The sequence below is a fragment of the Delphinus delphis genome, chromosome 12, assembly GCF_949987515.2.
Source record: "Delphinus delphis chromosome 12, mDelDel1.2, whole genome shotgun sequence".
NCBI classification, from domain to species: Eukaryota; Metazoa; Chordata; class Mammalia; order Artiodactyla; family Delphinidae; genus Delphinus; species Delphinus delphis.
Genome location: NC_082694.2, coordinates 11,281,995 through 11,301,447, shown reverse-complemented (window position 1 = coordinate 11,301,447; position 19,453 = coordinate 11,281,995). Strand labels below are relative to the sequence as shown.

The following is a 19,453-nucleotide window of genomic DNA, read 5'->3' as shown; positions in this document are numbered from 1 at the left end:
CATTAGAGGTAGGACATGACTTAGACGTACGTTTGGGGATGATTTCTGGCTCCTCTCTGGAGATGGATTGAAGGGGGGTGGGGGTCAGAGGGATCTGAGTAGACCACTTGGGGGCTATGTCACAGTGTGGTGGTCAAAGGGCAGCAAGTGTCGCCTCAAGAAAACGAAATCTGGAGCCATTTTGCCTGGAATTAACCCTGGCTCCGCCAACTGGGTGTGGGACGCTGACCAAATGACTCGACCTTGCTGTCTTGTCTCATGTGCATCCCTTAGGGTCGATGTGAGGACTAAATGAGTTCATGTAAGTAAAGCACTTAGACCAATACATGGAACATCATAAGTTGACCAGATGAGAGATGACGATGGTAACTTAGATTAGGGAAGTGGAGATGAGAGCTGTGGCCGGAGGGATATTTAGGAGGCAAAACCCAACACACTTTGGTTGGTGGTGGGTTGGATGTGGCAGGTGAGGGAGAGTGGGACGCCAAGCATGACACTAGGTCTTTGACTTCCACATCTGGGTGGATGGTGGTGACGTGCAGTGAGGTAGAGAACACTGATAGATATCTTTCTTTCTGCTGAGTGTACTCCTAACTCGCAGCATGAGGAAAGTGCCTTTCTTTCATCTGCACTGCGGGTAAATAAGGATCTTTCCTTCCTTCTACATGCTCTGCGCAAGATCACTGCCAAAAACGAGCCAGTAGGTGTCGCCAGTGACCAAGAAAAGATGAATTGCCTTCTTTTTCCCAGATCTGGTTCCACACTTTTTGCTGTACCTCTCGCTATTCTCATACGTGACAACATAAAACAGAGATTAGAATTTTATTTTGAATAATATATCAAAATAGTAGAAATTATTTTATATAAAAATAATAGAAGTTAGTTTATGAAACAAATTTTTGCCAAATTTTCCAAATTGAGGAGTTAGAGAACATATTTAATAGTTACATACTCACGCTATTTACTTAAGAATACTTTTTTTTTTTTTTTTTTTTTTTGCGGTACGCGGGCCTCTCACTGTTGTGGCCTCTCCCGTTGGCGGAGCACAGGCTCAGCGGCCATGGCTCATCGGCCCAGCCACTCCGCCGCATGTGGGATCCTCCCGGACCGGGGCACAAACCTGTGTCCCCTGCATCGGCAGGCGGACTCTCAACCACTGCACCACCAGGGAAGCCCAAGAATACTTCTTTAATAAGCCTAAGCCATGTTACAAATAAAAAGCATTATTACTAGAACTAGTTAATGAGACACTACTTCCAATAATGACTGAGTAAGCTCCTCTCCAAATAACTTGCCCAGTGATGAGAACTGTAAATTCTGGGTAATATATGAAAAGCAACTCCCTCGGGGCTCTGAAAAGCATCCCAAAGCAGCCGGGTCCTGGAGGGGCATCTTTCACTCTTGAGTCTGCTGTTTTATTTCTTCTCTTTGTTCCCTCTTTTTCATTCCCCTGTTTTATTTTTTTCTGTCTTCCTGAACATTTTTTAGAACTCCATTCTGAATTGTCTGCCGTGTTGTTGAGTGGATCTCTTTGTACAGGTTTTGGTATGACTTTATACCTACATAACTTCCCACGGCTGGCTAGTGTCAACATTCCAGTTGAAGTGACATGTACCTCCCTTACCTCCCTTTAAACCTCTTTACCCTCCCTGCTTTCTAATTGTCTTAAATATCTCCTCTACATACATTGAGAACCACATCACACAGTGTTAGGATTTTCCTTCAACCATCAAGCATAATTTAGAAAACTTCAGAGAAACCTCTCATATTTACCCTTGTTCTTACTCTTTCCATTGTTCTTCCTTCCTGATATTCAGAGATTTATCATGTTTTTTCTATTTAGAGAACTTCCTTTAACCATTCTTTTTAGGGTAGGTCTGCAGGCTACAAATTCTCGTAGTTTTTCTTTATCTGAGAATGCCTGTTTCCCCTTTATTCCTGAAGGATATTTTCACTAGCTATACAATTCTAGGTTGGCAGTTCTTTTCTTTAAGCACTCAAAAAATATTGTTCCATTTCCTCTGGCCTCTGTCTGATGAGAATTGGTTTTTCCCTATGGGTGAATCTAGGTGGTGTTTCTCTCTCACTGCTTTCAAGATATCGTGTTTAGTTTTTAGAAGTTTATGTACTTTGTCATGGATTTCTTGGGTTTAACCTGTTTAGGGTTTTCTCAGCTTTTTAAACCATAGGTTTATATCTTTTGCCAAATTTGGGGATTTTTCAGCCATTATTTTCTCAAATACTTTTCCAGCTCCAAACTCCCCTCTCCTCTGGGACTCCGATGACATGAATGTTAGTTAGATCTTTTGTTATAATCCCACGGGTTCCTGAGGCTCCTGATCATTTTTTCCCATCTATTCTATCTCAGTTGTTCAGACTGCATAGTTTCCGTTTTCCTATCTTCAAGTTCACTGATTCTTTTCTCTCTTTTCTGTTCTGTGGTTGAGTCTCTTCAGTGACTCGTGTAGGTATGTGTGTGTGTCTGTTTTTAATCTTGGTTATTGTATTTTCCAGTTCTAGAATTTCCATTAGGGTCTCCTTTATCTTTCATTTTTTTGTTGAGATTTCCTTATTTCTTTCTTGAGACTTTGTATTTCTTTCTACGTTTTAAATTTCTTTTAAGCATCTCCATAGTTGTTTATTGAAACATTTTTAGATGGCTGCTTTAAAATGCTTGTCAAGTAATTCCAATATCTGTGTCATCTCAGTATTGGTATCTTTTGATACCAATCTCATTCAAGTTGAGATTTTCCTGGTACTTGGTATAATGAATGATTTTTTTCTTTTTTTTATTGTATCCTGGACATTTTGAGTGTTGGGAGTCTCTGGATCTTAATAAGTTTAACTTCTATTTTAGCAGGCCTCTGACACCATTACTGCCAGGTGAGAATGGAAATCCAGATTCCCCACTTGGCCTCTGCCCACACCCCTGGGGGTAGGTGTGCCTCCTTACTTTGGGGCCCTAATGGAAGTTCAGGCTCCTCTCTAGGCCTCCAGAGACAGCACTCACTGTGTCATTCCTCAGGACCTATGACCCCTAGTCAGCCCACTTTCCTGTCTCCATTGTGGACATTACAAGGAGGTAAAAACTAAGGTTACTGAATTTCATTGTGTTAAATTTTCGATCAAAAAAAGAACTGTGAACAAATGATGAACTCTAGCTAATGATATGCATGCTAATGTATTTAGAGGAAAGTTTACTTATGTCTGCAAGTTTGCAGTGTATCAAAAAATTAGGTGAATTGATGGATAGACAGAAGATATATGTGATAATGCAAGTATAGTAAAATATTGATGGCAGAATTTAGGTGATAAGCTTATGGGTGTTCACTATAAGTTTCTTTTAACTTGTATATTTATATATATTTAATATATATGTAGTATATATTTGACACATTTCATAATTAACCACCATTGTATGTTTCATCCTTAAAAATTGATTGAAAACCCTTAAGAACTCAGTAAGAAATAATACATCAAGTAATTGTATTAGTTTTGCCAATAATAAAAGAAATAGAACGCAAGTGTAAATCTCACATTTAGACTCTTATCTTAGAACGTTACAATCTTCCAATTTGTTTATTCTTTTCCTTTTACATGTATTTTATACCACAATCTGACTTTTACTGGAATTAGCAATATTTGTTAAATTAGTAACTATTTCAAATACATAGAAACATGCAGGAAAAAACGTAACAGCTACCCATGGCCTTGTCACTTAGTTCTATTGAAGCCTCTCAGTTTGCAATATGTAAATGTTTAGCCTACTCACTTAGCTGTAGATTATTCTCATAAATCTAAACTCCGTATTTCTTTCTCCTAACACACCAAAGATACTAACATGCTTTACCTACCTACTGGCCCATCTTGTCATCGTTGCTTAGAAGTTTTTTGGGTTTTTTTTTTTAATGCAAACAAATCTGTTTTTTAAAAAACAGTAAATATGTAATTATGTATAGTGACATATTTTGTTAATATCTATGCTCTGGGTTGTTTCTTGTATTGTAAGTATTTGATTTCTTCATGTGTCCTTAGAAGCACATTTTATGCAGAAGATATTTTACCCTTCCCCCCCCAGCCAAGCCCCACCAATCTAATGGTGTTGTGGTTGCTACCTCCAAACTCCAGTCCAGAACCAGATCTTACAGTGAAGTTTAGCGTTCTTGATCTAAGCTGATGTCAGGGACATCAGCGATTCACTTAAAGGTTCACTTGTTTACTTGGTTCTGATCCTGGTGTCATGGCTCCATCTTTGTCCTTCCTGCTTAGGCTCTTTACTTCCTATGAGGAGGAAGGTTGGCCACCATCTTTCTTCCACCCTACTGGCTTCAAGCAATAAGGCTGTCTCTGTTCCTCTATCATGTGTTGAGTACCATTAGCCTCTGTAACATACAAATCCGGCTCCTTGTCACCATGTCCCGCTCTAGACTCAGAGCCCAGGAGACCTCCAGTTTTAGTCTCGCCCTATTCTTTGTTTTTCTCTTCTGTTTATGGGTCACTGAAATATTCATCTCACTTTTGGGTCCTCCTCTGTCTTTTTAAGTGTCACTGCTTTATATTTGGAGCAGAGCAGCTGTGTTGAAGCATAAATTCATCTTGAGCAGAAGTCCTTATGCATTCTTTTGTTTGTTTGCTTTTTAAATATCTATTTATTTATTTGGCTGCTCCGGGTCTTAGTTGTGGCACACAGGATCTTCGTTGCGGCACGCGGGGTCTTTTAGTTGCAGCATGCGGAATATTTAGTTGTGGCATGCGGGGTCTAGTTCTCTGACAAGGGACCGAATCCGGGCCCCCTGAATTGGGAGCGCGGAGTCTTAACCACTGGACCACCAGGGAAGTCCCCCTTATGCATTCTTTTTTTTTTTTTTCTGTACGTGGGCCTCTCACTGTTGTGGCCTCTCCCGTTGCGGAGCACAGGCTCCGGACGCACAGGCCCAGCGGCCATGGCTCACGGGCCCAGCCGCTCCACGGCACGTGGGATCTTCCCGGACCGGGGCACGAACCCGCGTCCCCTGCATCGGCAGGCGGACTCTCAACCACTGCACCACCAGGGAAGCCCCCCTTATGCATTCTTGATGCAGTTTGCTAAGTGGAAAAATCTCTAAAATTTTGAACCCTTGATTATTTCATCCTTATGCTCTGAGCCAGTCATTCACCCTCTCTCGAGGCAGTTTTCTCAAATGTATAATGAGATGTTTGGACTAAGTCCTTTTTAGCTCTCAGAGTCAGTAACTCAAGAAGGATGTAAAATTATCAAGCAGAGGAAGTTTTTCCTCAATCAAAATCAGCATTCTCCAAGTTGAGAAGATAAAAGCAGAGATAGTATGAGACCTCAATTTCAATGATTGCAAGGGACTTCTTAGATATTAGAAGTGGGGAACACTTCTTGAAAAACCAAGAAGGACCTTGGAATAAATAAAATGCAGTCTTAGATTAGACACCAGATAGTAATCAAAAGGAGTTTGTACTCCAAGAGCCCAGTCTGAGAATATATATCATTTTAGAAAGGGTTTAAATAAATTCATTTATATTAGTTGTGGAAGGAAATGGAGACTTTCTCTGTGGAAAACAACTTAGCTGCCCATAAGATCCTCCTAGTTGCTTGCCAATAGCAACACAGAGGGCAGTGAATTGAATTTGACCTCATAGGACACGTTCAGGATGATTTCTAATTATTTTTAAAGCTTAGTTTTAGAAATGCTACACTAAAATATTTTTATCTAAAATAAAAATTGTATATTATCTATTCTTCTGGAAAATGTCAGTTTTGGCCATAACTTTATAGAATTTGAACTCTTTTTTTTTTTTTTTTACAGTTTTTGCTCCTTTTGTATTCTATTGATTTGTATATATTATAGGACTAACGTCTTGCAATAGCATTTTATAAGAGATTAAATTCCAGGAAAAGTATACTTTATAGGCCTAGGGATCTTGAAGAAAACTGTAACCGTGTATCTGAGAGGGTAGCAGTGTCTCTCTTGATGGCAGGGTAATGGATTGCACATAAAATGCTCTTGTGGGTCATATTTCTTAAAAGGTCGTTCATACCTAAAATTTCTCTGAATTTTCTGGTTAATCTATCTCATATATTAAGTATTTCACGTAATACAGTTTATCACTAGTGCAAAGATCTGAGTCTGAATTCATTTATCAGTTCTTCCGTTGTGTTATAAGTGCTGTAACACTTGTTTTTTTGTTAATCATTTTAAATGTTATGTATGTATAATACTTGATGTAAAAAGAAAAAAGAATTACAGAGTTACACAAAGTAAGAAATGAAATATCCCCCTCTCCCTCTGCCCCACTGTTAACTGTTTGGGACCTGGAAGTGATCATGTTTCAAAGAGCTTTCTACAATATGATTTCAAATGGGAAAATCTCATTTCAGGTTCTGAGCAACATTCATACAGTCAGGGCCACGTGGCAACCTAAGAAACCCAAAACATGGACCTTTTCTCCCCAGGTAAGTAACCTGCTTACTTGTGAATGGAAGTAAGAAGAATGGTATGAAACGTGAACTTCTTTTACCTGATAAGTATTATATGATTAATTTCTAAGGCAGGATTGTCAAAGTGCGTTCCTGAAATAATGTATTTGTATTTAACACAGAATATATGGGGCCAGATTTGAATCTTCAGATTAATGTTCTTTGAGGACTTTGATAACAATTACTCATGTTTCTGACTCACCAAAGTTATAATGCCTATGAATCATCTCATTCAATGGATCACAAGGTTTAATTCTAGAAAATTCCCTCTGATGAAAAATGAAAACAGAAAGAGAAAACTTACGAAATGTTTTTCAAAAATGCAGTCTCCAACTGTGCTCGTGAGAGTTGTGCTTTCTTCAGATAAAAATCAAGGGTGACGCCTAGGGAACTGGTCAGTACACCCAGGGACTGTCAAGACTGGGACAAACAAAGGCTGGAATGAGGTTAAGTGGCTTGAAACCACCGAGTCAGTGCCACATAGATGCCAGTGGAGACGAAGATATCTTTATGTTCTTTTAATAACATTAATTTTCTATAGTTCTATTTACTTTACTTTTTTTCTACCTCCAGAGTTTCATTACTTCCCTCCCACAACTAACTCCCTCATGTCACTGCCCCTGAGAACCCTTCATTAACCTTCTCCTATTGCATCAGAAGATCTTACAGCAAGATAGAGGTTCACTGAGAGGACACAGCATGTGGGGGAGGCCCGGCCACCTCGCCTGTGGGCTGTGTGTGTCCACACTTGTCTACCACGCGACTCCTACAAGTCCAGTTTGATCTTCTAAGCATCCTACTGCTTACATTTCTTTAAATTGTAACAATATAATTGTTCTACTGTTTTTTGTGTTAATTTCCTTTTATTTTATTTTTTTTATGTTTTGGCCGCCCCGCGCGGAGTGCGGGATCTTAGTTCTCCAACCAGGGATCAGACCCGCGCCCTCTACAGTGGAAGCGCGGAGCCCTAACCACTGGACCGCCAGGGAAGTCCCCCTACTGCTTCCATTTTGACACAGTACTTCACAGTTCTGATAGTGCGTCTCTGTGCATGTGAAGTGGTTAGGGTAGAATTTTCCAAGGTTTTCCTGGATATAAAGATGAACTGTTTGGAGGGATAAATAATATGTGTATGTTGCTTTGTTGAATGAAATTAAGCGTCCTTAGGTGTGAGGCATTCTTCCTAGGTACTGTGGGAGCTTACACGTTAGTAGAGAAGACACATAAAACACCAATGTCCTCTATTTATGGAGCTCTGACTGCGTGCCAGGCGCTGAGGTAGGCCGTGATGTGCATTTTCTCATCTAATCCTTGGAGTCGCTCTAAGGAGTGGGTGCTTTTGATAACTGTCACGTAGGCAGAACGTAATGTCACACAGGCAGCACGTGGGGATCCAAGTGCTGTGGAAGCACAGAGGAGGGTGAAATTAATTCTAGTCCTTAGGCTCAGGGCAGGTTTTATAGAAGAGAAACTAAACTTTGAAGGATGGGTAGGATTTTATAGGCAAGGAAGAGGGATGTAGTTGTCCAGGGAGGGGGAATGGAAAGGGCAGAAGGGAAGGAAAGGAAAATTTCCAAGGCATGCCTGAGGAAAGTTGAGCAAGTGTGTGTGCAGTCTGCAATTTTAGTTCTGTTTCCAAAGGACAGCGGTTAATATAAATACAAATATCTTATCAGGGAATTTCCTGGTAGTCCAGTGGTTAGGACTCCGCACCTCCACTGCAAGGGGCACGGGTTCGATCCCTGGTCGGGGAACTAGGATCCCGCATGCCGTGTGGCACAGCCCCCCGCCAAAAAAATCTTATCAAACTATTTTTGTGATACCTCTGAAGACCTTGGTACAGTGCTTGTTTCACATTAGCCTCTGCTCTAAGCATAGAGTAAGTGAACGTAAAGGTAGTTTTCTTCAACACAAAAATTACATTTTAAAATTTCAAATCATTGGTATAGATGAGTCCAGTCCATCTGCTTTTTGTTTCCTTTAAAAGACCTTTATTATGATGCAGCGGCATAAACTATTTATAGATGAATAGAGCTGAACCTTCCCTCCATTTTTTTTTTTTTTTTTTGCGGTACGCGGGCCTCTCACTGCTGTGGCCTCTCCCCTTGCGGAGCACAGGCTCTGGACGCGCAGGCTCAGCGGCCATGGCTCACGGGCCCAACTGCTCCGCTGCATGTGGGATCCTCCCAGACCGGGGCACGAACCCGTGTCCCCTGCATCGGCAGGCGGACTCTCAACCACTGCGCCACCAGGGAAGTCCCTTCCCTCCATTTTTAAAAAAATTTATTTTATTGAAGTGTAGTTGATTTACAATGTTATGTTAACGTCTGCTGTACAGCAAAGTGATTCAGTTACACATATATATACATTCTTTTTCATAGTCTTTTCCATTATGGTTTATGACAGGATATTGAATGTAGTTCCCTGTGCTATCAGTAGGACCTCATTGTTTATCCTCCGACCATTTTTCATGTTTATTAGTAATTTTCGTTTTTGCTGTCATTTCAGGTTACTGGCATCTTGCCCTGCTTGCTTGATGGTGACTGTTTCATCAGGTCCAATTCTTCTTCTCCAGATCTTGGAATATTATTTGAACTTGGAATTTCTTATATTCGCAATGTATGTCAGTTGAAAGATACAGCTTTCTAACGTGTCAAAGGGGAAGTTTTCCCTTATGTCTGTCTTTGGTAAAATAATCGAGGTTTTTATGTGTAACAGAATTTTAATCTCTTGAGGAATGAGAGTGACAGTGATTCTAATTTTTTTATGATGCTACTTTTCCATTAGTGTTTAAAATAAGTGTACTTGTTTACGTTTATAGCTTGAGCGAACTCCAGTGCTTTTAAAGAATGAAGATTGGAAAAACATAAGACCTTGCAGAAAGTGATAAAAGATGCTAGCGGCCTTGCAGCACTGTGCTTTAGCTCTGTCCTGGAGGGTCAGAGTGCCCCTAACCTTGTAAATGAGCGTTCTAATGAAGGGACCTGGCAGAGGGGTAATTTTTATAAAGGGAACACCAGAAACTTGGATTAATTTACATCATGTAGACTATTGAATCAGTGGGTGTGGCTCTGTGGTAATAATTATGTATTTCCATAGATAGGTGTAGAATGTGTGCTGGGCCTCGTGATAACCCAGAGATTTGTATTATGTTAATGGTGTAATACCATCATATGTAATACCATTGTATGTTTTATTATGTTAATGGTGTAATACCATAATGGTGTAATACCATCCTTTCATTTCTTTAAGGCAAATTCATCCGTCCGCTGCGGGTGGGTAGGACAGGAGCAGGTCCCCCAGGTGAACCCCAGACGCCTCTGACAGTTGACATTGGGTTAAGTTCTGAGCAGAAGGACCCTTGAATGCTTTAATTGGTTCATTCCATTTCTTACTGAGACAGAGCCTCCTACGCTCATGTATATTGAGGTGATCTGGAATCATCCCACTGCATATTTATGTCACTCAAGAAGCAATAGTAACAGTCGTCATATCATCAGCTTTAGGGGTTTTTCAGGAGCAATTTAACAAGAGATTTTCATTTTATATCCTGCCTTTACCATCTGGCCTGCAAGTCAAATGGGACTCCACTGGGTTTCACTTTGTTTTCTTGTGAAGAATTTTTTAGTTCTAAAGGCAAATACTAGTTTTATTCCTTTTAGAAGAACTTGGTATGTGCTTATAGATTTGACTGATTCAGACATTAATTTTCATACACTTTGTTTTATTTTCTAGTCAACTGGTGAGAGAGGAGAATTAAGTTGTGGCTGGGTGTTTCTTAAACTTTTTGATGCCAGTGGAATTCCTATTCCAGCAAAGTAAGTTGGCTTATATATTCCTTCCAAACGGGTAATTTTGTGGAAATTCATTTTTTTTAGAATCTAGATACCTCAGGTTTCCAGAGTGTATTACTTACATTTCAGTAACTTGTGTGGAGAGGGCTTTTACTGTTGATTTTAATGTTCTTTTAGGTAGTATATGAAAACAGCACACATGATCTCATCCTAGCGGGGAAGAAATGACACAGGTAGCCACGGTATTTTAAAAGATATTTGCACCGGTTGTCTGCTGAGAATATTCTTCCAGTGATTTCCTGTGGTATTAGTACATTTCACAGTGCTGAAATAGAGCCTCATTCTCGCCAAAGAGTGAGAAAGCTGAGTCTGGGGTCCCCAGGTCCTCCGTGACTCTGCCTTTCTTCCGTAGGTGGTACATGGAAATTGTAGCAGCAGCCACTGTAAACAAATTTAAAATTTAAGACCAAAAACAAATATTTGTAATGCATTTGCAATATATACATAACAGTCACGAGATTATTATCCCTAATACAAAAAGAGCCTTCAAAAATTAAGAAGAGGCCAATCCAAATTTGAAAATGGACACACACACACAAATCTAAGCCTGGAAGATAAGAAACCCACAGAAGAGATACAGATGGGCAGTCACTAGGATGATGATTGAGATCCCAGATTTGGAATGGTAAAATTCAGGGCTGTAGCCTGGGTTCTGTCCATGTAACTGTAAGCAAGTTGTCTGCAAGCCTCAACTTCCCCCATCTTTAAAATGGGATCATAATAGTTCCCAAGCCCAAAGGTTTAATTCAGATAATGCACCCCTCTTCCATCTTTACTGATACTGCAGGGGTGGGCGTGACCTCCTTACCACTGGACGGAGGTAAAAGCCCTCCTCTGATGTTACGCCAGTGGGAGGGGGAGGGGCACTCTATCACACCCAACCTCCCCAGCCACTGCCTGTAGATGGAGAGGCCCAGGCTTCTTGTGTGTTGTTTTTGTTGTTCTGCTTTTGTTTTTTGTCTTTAATACTGTTCAGGGTTTTTCACTGTGCTTAGTGGGAGGGAAAAGTGTGTTTAACCAATCCTTCTTAAAGTGAAGTCATAGCTATTTTTTAAATGAGGTGGAGGCCTATGTATTGATACAGAAACATCTCCAATGTATATTATTATATGAAAACGGCAAGTTGCAGAATCGTGTGTGTGCTGACTCCACTTCTGTTCGCAAAGAGCTGTGTTCATGTGCGTGTGTGTAAACTGTTCCCGGAGGTTGTCTCTGGCGAGCAGAACTGGGGAGGTGGTGCCACAGGATTAAGGAGGCCTCTTACCTTCTGCTTCCACACTTACGGAGTACGCAACTTTAAACGTGTGTCAGTTTAAGATTTACTGTTTAAATGTATGTGTTTGTTTCCATTTGTATTGAAACAGATAGGACAAGGGGCTACCAAACTAGGGGGGAAAGAAGGGGGGAGGGATTTTTTATTTTTTGTTTATCATTTGTATGCCATTTGAACTTTTTACAACAATCTACCTGTTACTTTTAAATTTTAAAAATAGTATGAATTCATAATAGCTTTATTTCCAGTGATGATTTGAAACATTTGAAAAATGCATTTAAATAACAGGAGTCATTAAAGTCAAAAGACCTTAATGACATTAATTAATCTTCCTCATTTTTATGTAGAAAAATGTGTTTTCTGTGGTTCATAGTTAAGAAAGAGACTTTATTTACTGAGATGATAACCCCATGGAGGTATCAACAACCTTCATTCTCATTTACCAATGAGGCATAAATAAAATGTCTGTGAATGCGTCTGTGCTAAAAAACGTTCCACTACTGACTCTACTGTTTCTCAATGTCCGTAACACATATCCATCATGGTATATTTTTCTTTTGTAGAACTTATGAACTCTTCTTGAATGGAGGTACCCCTTATGAAAAAGGTGTTGAAGTGGACCCTTCAGTATCCAGAAGAGGTACCACTCTTCTGTGTTGCTTTCTTTCCTTAAAGATTAAACAAGCAGAAGATACATCGGAGAAGATACCTATAGTATAATAAGCGTAACACTTTTCACGTGAATTCACATTTTTTAAAATATGTCGTTTGATGTTAAAATCTTAATCATTTTTATCTAAGTGCTTATTTTCTTGGTAGCATATTTGAGACTCTAACGTAGGAAATTAGGATGCATGAGGACCCTGTATTGGTTCCTTTTCGTTGAACACTGGGCCACAGAATTAATAGAATAGGCCAATTCAGTGATTGCCTATTGCTAGGTCAAAGGGTGTAGACATTTGAAATTGTGGTATACATACCAGGTTGCCCTCCAAAAATACTGAGCATCTTTTAATGTGTTCATTGACCAGGCACTGTGCTAGGTAAAGGGAAAATGGAGAGTAAGGCAGATATGGCCCTTGCCTCTTGGAGCTCAGAGCCTGATGGGTTTGAAACTCCCCTCTAGGTCCTCAGACATCCCGCTCCTTGCTTCGTGATTTAGGACACACAGCACTGCTGCCACCCCAGCAATGCCAATCCCACCTTCTTGGAACAGGAAGGAGCTGGGATGTGGGATGCAGCTGGTTCTACTTGGAGTCAGACGTGCTTTTTAAACTCCCTTTTTCTTTGTCATCTGGCAGCAGTGATGCTGTCACGGTATCTGATGTAGTGGCAGCTCCAGGGGTGGGCTGGTTGGGTGCATTCTGAAGGTCCTTAGGGCACATCATATTCATCAGTCCATTTAGGGCGTATGGGCGACTGCTGCCTCTCATACAATTCAGCCCCACTGGTGCTGAAAAAAACTTTGTCTTATTTTTATATATAAAAAAATGTATATAAAATACTCTATTTTATTATATTCACTGCCTAAGCACTTAAAGTTTTGAGATGTATTTTTTATTTTTTTAAAGCACATGGTAGTGTTTTCCATCAGATGATGACAGTGAGAAGGCAGCCTCAGCTTCTAGTAAAACTGAGATCTTTGAACAGAAGATCAAGGAACATGCTAAGGTTGGTACCTACTGTTACCTGTCCGGTGAACTTGGGCCCATTCAGCGTTTGTGGACCATCTCTGTTTCTGGCTTCTCCACGTGCTTGGTCACCTTCTGTTAATTATTTTTTTTCCTCACTAATTCTTCTGCCAAGGATCAGTAGGGAAATGGAATAATAATACATTTCAGATTAGCTTATTCTTCTGTTTACCAGTTAGCACAAATGATAGATGCGGTCAGAAATAGTATAGAAACTTTTGAGTCAACGGGACTTATCATCCACAGTCCTACCCTCAGGGAACTTTGGGGAACTTTTTTTAATGTCAAGTTTGTTGAGGTATAATTTACACGCAGTAAAATTTGCCCTTTTTAGTTTAAGTTCTTTGTGTTTTGACAAGTATATACAGTCATATAACTACCACACGGTCAAGATAGAGAATATTTCCATCACTATAAACAGTGAACTGATGCCCCTTTGTAATCAACTCTCCAGCTCCGGCCTCAGGCTACTGCTCCTCTGTTTTCTTTCCCAACAGTTTTGCCTTTTCCGGAATGTCCTACAAATGGACTCACACAGTACATAGCCTTTTGAGTCTGGCCTCTTTCATTTAGCGTAACGCAGTTGAGATACACCCATGCTGTTGCCTGTGCTAGTGATTTTTTCCTTTTTGTTCTAATTGGTATTCCATTTGGTGGATATACCCTAATGTGTTTATTTATTCACTAGTTGATAGATACTTGGGTTGTTTCTGGCTTTGGGCAATTATGAATAAAGCTGCTCTATATATTTGCGTAAGAGTTTTTGTGTGTGTGGGCATGTCTTCCTTTCTCGTGGGTGTAGGTACTTAGGAGTGGGATTACTGGATCATCTGGTGTTTGTTTAACTTTATAAGAAACTGCCAAACTGGTTTCCAATATGACTAGAGGCCATTTTACACCCTCTCCAGCCACATATGAGAGTTCCAATTACTCCGTATTCTTGACAACATTTGATATGATCAATTTTTTTCTGTTTTGCCCGTTTTATTTATTTATTTATATATTTATTTATTTTTGGCTGCATTGGGTCTTCGTTGCTGCGCGCAGGCTTTCTCTAGTTGCGGCAAGCAGGGGCTACTCTTCGTTGCGGTGCATGTGCTTCTTGCGGTGGCTTCTCTTGTTGCGGAGCACGGGCTCTAGGCGTGGGCTTCAGTAGTTGTAGCACTTGGGCTCAGTAGTTGTGGCACACGGCCTTCAGTAGTTGTGGCTTGCGGGCTCTAGAGCACAGGCTCCATAGTTGTGGCACACAGACTTAGTTGCTTCACGGCATGTGGGAGCTTCCTGGACCAGGGATCAAACCTGTGTCCCCTGCATTGGCAGGCAGATTCTTAACCACTGTGCCACCAGAGAAGTCCTTGCCCATTTTAATAAATGATTAGTGGTAGCTATTGGTGGTTTTAATTTGCATTTTCTTCAGGGAGATTTTGCACTGGTAGAATCCCAGGTCGATCCATCTCTAACTCAGTAACCTCTTGGACAAGTCATTTACCATCTTTCTCAGGGTCTCAAGGTCTACGTCTTTAAAATGGACATCATAATAGTATTAACCCCATCAAGCACTAAAGAGGTTTAAGGAAAAGAAAATATATAAAACACTTAGCTAGTACGTGGCACCCAGTAACACACAATAAGTAGCAGCTATAATTATTACTCTTATATAGTAATAGCTATATTATAAACAGCTATAGCTATTACTATTATCATATGTCTAGATAAATGTAAATACAACGACAGGTGGCTGGCACTGTGATCACATTTGTTCAGATGAGGATGTGCTATGTAGCTGGTAGGATCGGGGGATTCAAAAGAAGCTTTGAAGGTTTGGAAGAGGTGCCAGTTGATGACGTGGAGATGTGGAGAGTACGCAGTGGACAGGAGGGGCAGAGGGAGGAGCGTGGCTCGGGAACAGAGACTGATGCAGTTGACTGGTCCCACAGTGACCTGCTCTCTGCTCGCGGATTATCAGGAAGCAGGGAACCTTGGCCCACCTCTGTGAATGGTTGCTTTTCTCATTCTAGATCATGCTCCCAGTTTAAATATCCCTTGTTCTTATCTCTAGTACTGAAATGTGTATTATAATTATAGTGTTAACAGTTAAATCTTTCAATAACCATTAATTATGTGTTCGTGGGTAGTATTCATCCTCTTGGCTTTTTTTTTTCCTGGATGTTCATAGAGCCTATAAATTCCTTTCTTTTGGCCAATCTTTCCTTGGACAGTTTTTATTTTTCAAGATTAATAGAAGAAGCACAGTAGCGGTCTTTGTAGAAGAAAAGCTAGAATCCTGTTTGGCCTCATTCTTCCTACGTCTTCAGCCTCCCGCTACCCCCCTTGTTGATAAGCTTTCGAGAGTCCGAAGCACTCCCAAGCGTGTCTGTCAAGCACAGCTCTTAATAGTGTTTCTTTGGCCCCAAATATCAGTTTGCAGATACGCTTTACAATCTAGAGATCAAATCTGACTTGGGTGTGCGGCGGTCAGATGGGCGGGCCCGTTCCCCCAAAGCAATGAACATTCTTCTGCATGCTGGGTTCTCAAAGAAGGGTCCCAGGTCCTCATCCCCTGACGTCAGGAACTGAGCCCTTGTTGGTTACAGCATACAGTAGGCACCCGAAAAATGTTTGTGAAATAGTTTCCAAGTAGAGCTCTTCCTGCTGGTGTAAAAGGGGTCGGGCGCTCGCTCTGCCTTCTGCGGTCCCTGGCCTCCCCCACCTCGTCTTGGTGTCCGCTCCTGTCTCCTCCCAGAGCCCCGAGAGAGACCTGAGCACCGTCTTGAAATTGCCGCTCCACTTTGCCTGATGCAGAAATGCGCTCTGCTCTCCTGGTGGTGTCCAGCGTGGGCTTCAGGGCCCGCCGGCCTCAGGCAGGCTCTCCCAGGGGCAGACCGTGGGCATGGTGAAGCCAGAGGCCTTGGGCCCTACTGCCGGGCCATGGGCTGGGGTGCGAGGGCTGTGCTGTGGGTCCAGGATGAGAGGCTGGAATCAGGCCTGTGCACCCTGGAGGTGGAGCCTGAGATGGGGCTGATCCTTCTCAGTCTCCTCTCCCTGACCTGCCACCTGCAGTGAGTGGGGAAAGAAGGCGGATGATGCTACCAACAGCCCTCCTCCTCCACTCCTCCAAACGCCCATCCCGCCTCTGTCCCCACTCTCCCTTGCTTAAGAACTTCATATTTTGGGATTTCCCTGGTGGTCCAGTGGTTAAGACTCCACGCTTCAACTGCAGGGGGCACGAGTTCAATCCCTGGTTGGGGAACTAGGATCCTACGTGCCGCAAAAGAAAAAACAAAACAAAAACAAAAACACCCTTCATCTTATGTATATGTGTAACTGATTCACTTTGTTATAAAGCAGAAACTAACACACCATTGTAAAGCAATTATACTCCAATAAAGACGTTAAAAAAAATAAAAATAAATGAATAAACCCTTCATCTTTGTTTAGCCAGATTTCTCTGCTTGAAGGAGAAAGGACGGGGCTCTTTTTGTTATGCCAAGGGACCTACAAAACTGCGGGCAGGGCCAAGGGTGGGAAGCCCAGTTATAATCTGCATTAGTGCCCAGTTTCCCCAGTATCCTTGCTGGTTGGCTTCATCCTGCCCTCTCACCAGCCAGCAGTCTTCCGTGTGTGTCTCCTTTGGCTGTCAGGAGCCCTGTGAAAATCCGATGAATCAACGTGGACTCGTCTCCTTGACCAAAGAAACAGCACCAGAATCCTGTCCCTGGGTCTCCTTTTATGGAGACAACTCTGGTCATGTTGACCCTCAGCTGAGACGGAAGAGGGAGCAGATAGGTCCTCCTGTTTCACCAAGACTTGCCTTTCTGATTTGGGAGCTGTTTTTTTGATGGGGTTTAACTTGGTGTGATTTGGCCAAATGCATGCTTTTAAGCCTCTGATGAGGGAAAGCCCTGAATTTAGACCCAGACTCCCAGAGCACGGGTTCTGAATACCGAGACATACTGGTCTGTGGCAGTAGGCTACATGCCTGTATATAAATTTGCTACAAATTTGTTTATTTTCCTTTGCTCTCTGGATGTATGCCATCTTTTTTTCTCTTTTACTTCCATTGTATTATTGCTAAAAATAAATGAAGTAATAGTGTTGCTTGCCGGGGGCCCAGTATCATGTTTATTGCCCTTCTGTTGATCTGTCTGTGAGGTCAGAAAGAAGTATATCTTTACTTCTTCAGCTCAGAGCTTCCTGGTCACCTTGGATTTGGGAAAATCAAAGGATTTCCCTAAAGGAAGCTCTGATAAAGAGCCAGCAGCGTTGCTTCATGTTATGGGGAGGTACCAGAAGGAAAGGAGTGCCGGCACTGTGGGCGCTGAAGGCCTCCACTGCAGGCTGGCCGCGATGCCTGCCAGACAGAGCAGGCCGATCTGGGAGAGAAGGGGAGGAGAGAATGGAAGGAAGGTTCCACCCCTTCCCCTCGTAGAATTAATGTCTGTTTTTCAGCATGAGACATGAGTTTGGGCATGCTGCTGAAACACTGCCCACATGTCCCATAGACCGGAGGGCGGGGTGTAGAACAACATGGAATCACAGCATGAACACCGAGAAGGCATGTGGTGGCATCGAGGCAGCTTAAATGTTCCCCTGCAGCCAACCTGAAATCTAGGTCAGGGCTATGCACGATCAGAATTTTAGCGGGGCTGGAAAAGGGTGACTTCTGGCTCTGTGCATGAAATGCTCTATATGAATATAAGTGTGGTAAGAGAATCTATCTTGTGTTTTGGGGCATTTCTAGAATGCAAGGGTTAGGGAGTGGTCAAGGATACGTATCTAAATTCTGTGAAACTAGTCATAGGAACTCATTACTCCTGTACCATCCCTGGGGTCACGTTCATTCTGCTCTCTTTCAGCAGGCTGGAAGCCTGGATGTTACCTCTGTGATTAATTTTCCCTTCTAAAATTCTAATCCTAGAAGTTAGAGTGAAGGATTATTTTCTGAAGTTAAAGTCTCCTTTAACTTTAGGTGGTTTCCCTTAGCCCAAAGACATCTTCCTCTTGGTAGAGGACATTGTTCGCAAGGTTTTCGAGATCTCCTATACGCTCATTCTTCATGCTTAGTGACAGAGTTCATGTATTTCTAAAAATAACACAGAAAATGTGTGTTTAGAATGATTCAAGACATTTTCTTGAGTATCTGCTAAGGTTAATTCTGGTGCTCAATATTCTCAGTAAGTATTTAGTGTGTACCAGGTGTCAGGTTTTAAAGCACTCACTTGTATTTCCAGATTATATTTTGAAATCTCAATATTTGAAATTTTATTTCTATTTTTTATTCCCAAGTATTTTCTTTTTTTTTTTTTTTTTGACTTTTTTTTTTTAACATCTTTATTGGGGTATAATTGCTTTACAATGGTGTGTTAGTTTCTGCTTTATAACAAAGTGAATCAGTCATACATAAACATATGTTCCCATATGTCATCCCTGTTGCGTCTCCCTCCCTCCCACCCTCCCTGTCCCACCCCTCCAGGCTGTCACAAAGCACCGAGCCAATATCCCTGTGCCATGCGGCTGCTTCCCACTAGCTATCTACCTTACTACGTTTGTTAGTGTGTATATGCCCATGACTCTCTCTCGCCCTGTCACAGCTCACCCTTCTCCCTCCCCATAACCTCAAGTCCGTTCTCTAGGAGGTCTGCGTCTTTATTCCTGCTTTACCCCTAGGTTCTTCATGACATTTTTTTTCTTAAATTCCATATATATGTGTTAGCATACGGTATTTGTCTTTTTCTTTCTGACTTACTTCACTCTGTATGACAGACTCTAGGTCTATCCACCTCATTACAAATAGCTCAATTTCGTTTCTTTTTATGGCTGAGTAATATTCCATTGTATATATGTGCCACATCTTCTTTATCCATTCATCCGATGACGGGCACTTAGGTTGTTTCCATCTCCGGGCTATTGTAAATAGAGCTGCAATGAACATTTTGGTACATGACTCTTTTTGAATTATGGTTTTCTCAGGGTATATGCCCAGTAGTGGGATTGCTGGGTCATATGGTAGTTCTATTTGTAGTTTTTTAAGGAACCTCCATACTGTTCTCCATAGTGGCTGAACCAATTCACATTCCCACCAGCAGTGCAAGAGTGTTCCCTTTTCTCCACACCCTCTCCAGCATTTATTGTTTCTAGATTTTTTGAT

At 41.5% G+C, this 19,453-nt stretch overlaps 1 protein-coding gene across 1 annotated transcript in view; it reads left to right on the top strand.

Annotated features, from left to right (window-relative positions):
* The window catches only part of NPHP1 (nephrocystin 1), a 65,711-nt gene that overhangs the window by 35,631 nt on the left and 10,627 nt on the right, over positions 1 to 19,453 (top strand). The window contains exons 11-15 of the mRNA XM_060027349.1: positions 6,389 to 6,463; positions 8,996 to 9,106; positions 10,223 to 10,305; positions 12,178 to 12,254; positions 13,186 to 13,285. Coding sequence (XP_059883332.1) covers positions 6,389 to 6,463; positions 8,996 to 9,106; positions 10,223 to 10,305; positions 12,178 to 12,254; positions 13,186 to 13,285 — 446 coding nt within the window. The remainder of the gene's footprint in view (positions 1 to 6,388; positions 6,464 to 8,995; positions 9,107 to 10,222; positions 10,306 to 12,177; positions 12,255 to 13,185; positions 13,286 to 19,453) is intronic.